General features: G+C 37.3%; 1 protein-coding gene and 1 pseudogene across 1 annotated transcript; both read left to right on the forward strand.

Moving 5' to 3' along the window:
• Positions 1-1,452: 1,452 nt before the first annotated feature.
• LOC106320625 (ATP-dependent DNA helicase PIF4-like) lies at positions 1,453-2,088 on the forward strand. Its single transcript, XM_013759001.1, has one exon. The coding sequence runs from the start codon at positions 1,453-1,455 to the stop codon at positions 2,086-2,088; it is 636 nt and encodes a 211-aa protein (XP_013614455.1).
• Positions 2,089-4,460: 2,372 nt separating this feature from the next.
• Positions 4,461-6,393, forward strand: part of LOC106320630 — a 2,345-nt pseudogene continuing 412 nt past the window's right edge.

The raw sequence follows: 6,393 nt of genomic DNA on the forward strand, positions 1-6,393 counted from the left end.
CTCGTCACACCGCTGCGTCAGGCCGCTCCCGCACTTGGTCTCCATTTCTTGAGTCTTCATCTCTCGAGCGTCTATAGCGGCTTCGGTACACCGCTGCGTAAGGCCGCTCCCATACTTGGTCTCCGTTTCTCAGCGCTGGCAGCGGCTTCTTGAGGGGCGAAAAGGCCGCTGGGACTTCCTTATGCCGCTGGGACACTTGATCAATGCGTCTCCTTCTCGAGAATCACCCCTTTTTGCCTCCAAACCATCTCTAAATGCTCCAAAGTCACCAATTGAAATCTCCATCACCTGATAAGGACATATGTAATGCAATGCAATCCTAAACATATCTAAATGTTATCCTAAATGGTCAGCATATGCTAGAATGAATGGTTAAAACAATGCAAATTGAGAAGATATCAATATTAAAAATACAATCTCATAAATTTTAAAACTAAATAGAAAATTTATAAAAATATTTAGTTGAAAATGCTGAAACGGAAACGACTATTTAAAAAAAACAGAAACAACTGTTTGAAATACAAAATCAAATTTAGAGCTTAGAAAAATGTTAATGCTAAAAATTCAATAAAAATATAAGAAATAGGTAAACGAACAAAATTGGGAATACACAATCTGCGCGTAGCACGGAAAGAAGACACATAGAGAAATACTTCTGATCAAGAGAAGCGTCTCGCAGATTACAGTCAGGTTTGCTCTCTAATCTCTTACAATTAGGTGTTTTGTGATGGTTTCCATTGTTTTCAGCTCACAAGCAAAAAACAAGCAAATTGTCTTGATAAGCCTCCGCCAAAGGAAATATTGATGAAGCAACGGAATGAGATCCAAGACTACATCGATGCTCGGTATTTATCAGCTTGTGAGTCTATGTGGCGGATTTTCGCATTCCACATACACAAAAGAAAGCCATCAGTTGAGAAGCTTATCATTCACTTAGAAGGCGAACATAACATCACAATTAAAGCAACTGATAACCTCGGCCGTGTAATCCGCAAACCAGGTATTGAGAAGACAATGTTTACTGAATGGATGGTCTTATGCAGAAGGTCAGAGTTTGCACGGACATTAACTTATGTGCAAATACCAGAATATTTCGTAGGGAACAACAGTACCAAAGTCTGGTCTGAACTTAAGAAAGGAAAAACCATTGGGCGAATCGTGGCTGTCCACCCATCAGCAGGAGATCGATACTATCTGAGGATCCTCATTAATAAGATCAAGGGTCCTAGAAGTTATAAATAGCTAAAAACGTTTAACGACGTGAAATACCCTGACTTCAAATCAGTTTGCCACGCACGAGGCTATTTGGACAATGATGTTGAATGGCACGAGGATATGTCAGAGGGTGCTAAAACAGCCACCCCATACCAACTCCGCGATATGTTTGTCATATTCCTAACCAATTGCTTCGTTGCAAGCCCTAAAGACCTATGAGAACACTCATGAAAATCAATGAGCGAGAACATACTTCACAAGAGGCAAAGGATCTTAGGTCACACAAATTTGGAACTGGATGATGAGACCCTTGAGCAATACACGTTAATAGAAGTGGAAAAGTTGATGCACATGCATGACCGCTCATTAAATGATATTAAAGAGATGCCAAAGATCAAACATGTTTTGCTAAAAGAATTGGGGAACAGTTTGTGGAGCCAAGAAATGGATTACGATGTTGCCGAGGAAACACTAAGACATGACAGGCAGTACAACTTACTTAATGCCGAGCAGCGTGCGATTTACGAATCAGTCTTAGACTCTGTTGAAAAAAAGGATGGAAAACTATTCTTTGTATATGGCGCATGTGGCACAGGAAAAACATTCCTATACCAAACCATTATATCCAGACTTCGCTCGAGAAAACAAATCGTTCTCCCGGTTGCTTCTTCAGGAATAACCGCATTGCTACTACCAAACGGGGGAACATCTCATTCTTGTTTTAATATTCCTTTGAAGCTCGACGAAAATAAGCTCTGCAAAATCACACCAGGAACAATGCTGGCTGAACTAATTGAGAAAACAGACCTCATAATTTGGGATGAGGCACCTATGACAGACAAGCATGCTTTCGAAGCACTAGACAAACTTTGAAGGACATAATGTCTATGAAAATTCCACCTGCGAAGGATCTAACTTTTGGAGGCAAAACAGTTTTGTTAGGTGGTGATTTTAGGCAGATCCTACCAGTAATTCCACAAGGTAGTAGAGCTGATACTGTCTTAGCTTCGATAAGTCATTCATATCTATGGAATAGCTGCCACAAGTTCTCTTTAAAAGCAAATATGCGAGTCAATCAGGATGAGAAAGAGTTCTCTGAGTGGCTTCTCAAAGTCGGGGAAGTAATGAGATCCTAGGACTCTTCTCTGGATGGTATGGATAGATCCTTGCATAAACGAATCAAAGACTCAAGTTTATCAAGGTTGTGGATCGAATGGTGACACAAGAGGCTGCGGAGAGGCTTCTTGATACTCCTAGGCTTAGATCGGATATGACACACCTTTCTAAAGCCCTTGGGCGTTGGATATTACACACCAACAGACTGGATATTACACACCAGACACTCTCTTAACTTGTGAAAGCAAGGGAGAAGAAAACACAAAGGTTTAAGTGAAAGAAAACTTGATAGATGCTAGGGTTGCCGTCACACACATATATATAGTGAAAGGCTTGGAACAGGCTCCAAGCATTTCGAAATTAAAGGAACAGGCTCCTCCAATTAATGTAGAAACAAAGACATAACTTAGATAGAGTTTTTCCAAAGACTTCCTGATTAGTCCTCCAATAGTTTCTTTGAGTTTCCTGGCTCTGGCTCGAGTTATGGGACCTTTAGGAATGGCTAAGATATCATCTTCTTCAGCCGGTTCATCTCTAAACTCTACATCTCAATCTCCATAAGCTGGCTGGTCCATGATCATATCAGGAAGGTCGTCCAGAATCAGGACAAGAAGATGAGGATGATGCCTACCATGACCAAATGGTAATCGTCGACAACTCATTGGTCCAAGAGACTAAGGATGAGTCATTAAAACAACTTGTCGATGCCTCGTATGGTGATGTCAACAAAATAAAGGCCTCCCAAATTTCCTACACTGATAAAGCTATACTTACACCCCGAAATGATACAGTCGATGAAATCAATGCATATACAATCTCCAAACCGACAGGGAGTCAAGAGACTACTACAGTTACGATAGCCTTGAGGTTTCGGAAACTCAATATAATCTCAATTCCATGGAGTTTCCAGGATTGCCATCTCATAAACTCACTCTCAAAGTTGGGGCCCCGATTATGCTTCTGCGAAACATAAATAAAAAAAAGGATTATGTAATGGTACCCGTATGATCCTAACCCACATAGGCGAAAAAGTGCTTAAGGCAAATATAATTACTGGCTCACACATTGGAAAAAAAGTTTTGATCCCAAGAATTGTCCTCTTGCATGGTGAAACAAAGCTACCATTCAGTTTACGTCGACAACAATTTCCTATCAGATTGTGTTATGCAATGACAATCAACAAAAGCCAGGGGCAAAGCTTAAAAGAGGTAATCCTATATCTACGTAGACCGGTCTTCGCACATGGTCAACTCTATGTGGCCCTCTCACGTGTAACAAGCAAAGCAGGACTAAAAATCATCAAAGGCGAAGACTCACACAAACAAAAAGTGAAGAATATAGTCTACAAAGAAATCTTCAACCGCCTTCGTTCCCATGAGAGTAAGTAAAATTTAAAACTCAGAATCTCATTGAAGGTTTCTTTAGTGGTTATCTATCTAATAATTCACATTTATCTGCTATGCAGTACTCGAGTTATCAACAGAAATGAATCAGAGTTAAAACTCCTTCTCTGATGATGGATACCTCATGAATGATTAATTCTTTCTCATTCCACAAAATGTTCGCCAGCTGCAATGAAAAAAAAAATGAATATTCTCTCTCATTGCATATTATTCTTTTCCATTCAAAAAAAAAAATCAACATTCTTTTGAAAAATCATTCCACGTAAAAATAGCTCTGAAACAAATGGAATAATAATTCTATTCCATTAGATTTCACTAATTATCATTCCTTTAATTCCACTTATTCCTTTTATTAACATCTAGTTACAACCTAAATATGTTTATTCTTATGGAAGAGAGAGTAAATATGTATCTATGTTTTACTTTATCTAAATAGTAATCAGACGAAATGAATAATTTTGTTGAGTGACCAGGAATAAAACATTTCCCACCTTAAAATTTTACTCTAGAAATGACATTCAGTCATAACCAAAGTTCTCCTGCAGAATAATATCTCCTGGCAAAAGACGACCAAAACAATATCATATCATATCAAATGTTTTAATTCAACAGAAAATGTCATTATAATGGTCAAAAATATTTATTTAAGACACAAATTACACATCAGCTATATCGACAGCATTGTCAATTTTTTATTTTCTTCGACCCTTTTAAAAACCCTCTCTACAAAAACCTCTCTCTATAAGCAAATCACACTTGCATCAAATACAAACCCTCTGCAAATAACAAAAATTAAAACACACAGACAAGAAAATCAAAAATGGGTCTGATTAGCAAAGAAGAGATCAGCAAAACAAGAAGATACTCATCTTCTCTTTGGAGATGCATCAAGACCATCTTCGTTCTCTTCACTATGTTCCTCTCTTTTATCCTCTTCTCTGCTCCTATCTTCCTCTCTGTCGCAGACGCCGTCCTACCCTCCATCATCCTCTCATCCTTCTCTTCTCTCCTTCGTCTTTCTCCGTCGACTGTTTCTTCTCATATAAGCAACTACGATTTCAGATACTCCCTCGTCGATATTCCTCTCATCTCCATCATTAGATCTGCCATTATTCTCTGTAAGTATCCCCACAAGCTTCTTTATCAAAAACCCATAGCTCTGTTCTTAAAAATTGTTATTTTATATGTTTTTTTATGACAGGTGTTTACGGGCTCTGTGACGGACCAAAGCTATCAAGGGGACCATATCTGACCATAACGATGATATGCTCGATATGTTCATTAATCTACGGGTCTTTTAAGGCAGCTGTTGTGTTCGGCGAGCCAGTGGTCGGAGACGGGGAGGAAAGTTTAGAACAGTGGAAGTGGCTCTGTTTGTGTGTTCGTGGGTCTTAGCCATCGGTCATATCATTGTGGCGTACAGAACGAGTTGTAGAGAGAGAAGAAAGATCTTAGTCTTCAAGATCGACATCGAATCCGTAAGTTTCTCAACGTTTGATTATTCTTTCGTCATTCAATTTAATTTAATTAATTTTACCGTTACAGAAACATTAATAGTACTAATTTAAATATTTTGTATTTTTTTATTTTAAAAATATCTGAGATGCTCTTCTTCTACCACTTATAAAAACCAGACTCGGTCAGAAATGGCATGTGACATCAGGCATGATTATTTGGGGTCTTTGCTCTTGGATCTTGCTCTTGCATTTTTAATACACATATATTTATATATATATATACTATATATGTGTTTATAATTACGGGGTAAAAACTTTACGGAAACTCAAACCGAAAGTTCCTTAATTAAGAAACTTTCGGTTTGGATTTCCCGCAATTATATACGCATATATAATATATATATACAAATATATGTGTATTAATGACCCAAAAGCAGAGACTCCCAATAATCATGCCCTTAGATATTAAATTTACACATATTTGGGTTCTTGAAGTTTGTATGTCGCTTATAGGTTTGGAAATGACTACTCAATTTAGAAGGTTTGATTTTTCACTCCCAACCAAAAGACCAAATTTTATTTTGATTAACACCTTTTTATGCTTAAAATAATTTACTTAAAAATAGATAGTGACGAATAAGTAGGATTAATAGGGCCCTCAAAAGAATAAATCACATTTTCCTAAATGGAAATGTTTCCTAGTGGGAACCGTGTGAGGTGAATAATGATGGATTGGATTGCTTTACTAATCTACTAGGTCATGACAATGTCACTAACACCTAATTTAAGACACGCCTCATGGTTATTTTTAATGAACTGTGACTAGTAAATATAATTTTAAGGTTTTAATTGTTGGGTTTGCCGTAGGCCTGAGACTTATTATCCGAGATCCGGATTCGATCCGAGATCCGCTCCGGATCCGTTCCAAAAATAAGATATCTGGGGTGCCCGGATCCGAATCCGGATAAAATCTTGGATCCTTGCAAACCGAATCCGGATCCGGATATCTTAATTTTTAGATCCGGATCCGGATCCGTATTTTTAAAATACATTAAATTTTTAAATTTTATTAATATTTATATTTGATATATTAATATTTATACATGAACTAATCTTATAATATTATATTTTAGTTTTTACAATATTATAAACATATATAAATATGTTTATAAATATTTAATTTATGTATTATATTAAAAAAA

Source organism: Brassica oleracea, unplaced genomic scaffold, assembly GCF_000695525.1.
Source record: "Brassica oleracea var. oleracea cultivar TO1000 unplaced genomic scaffold, BOL UnpScaffold00986, whole genome shotgun sequence".
Taxonomy (NCBI): domain Eukaryota; kingdom Viridiplantae; phylum Streptophyta; class Magnoliopsida; order Brassicales; family Brassicaceae; genus Brassica; species Brassica oleracea.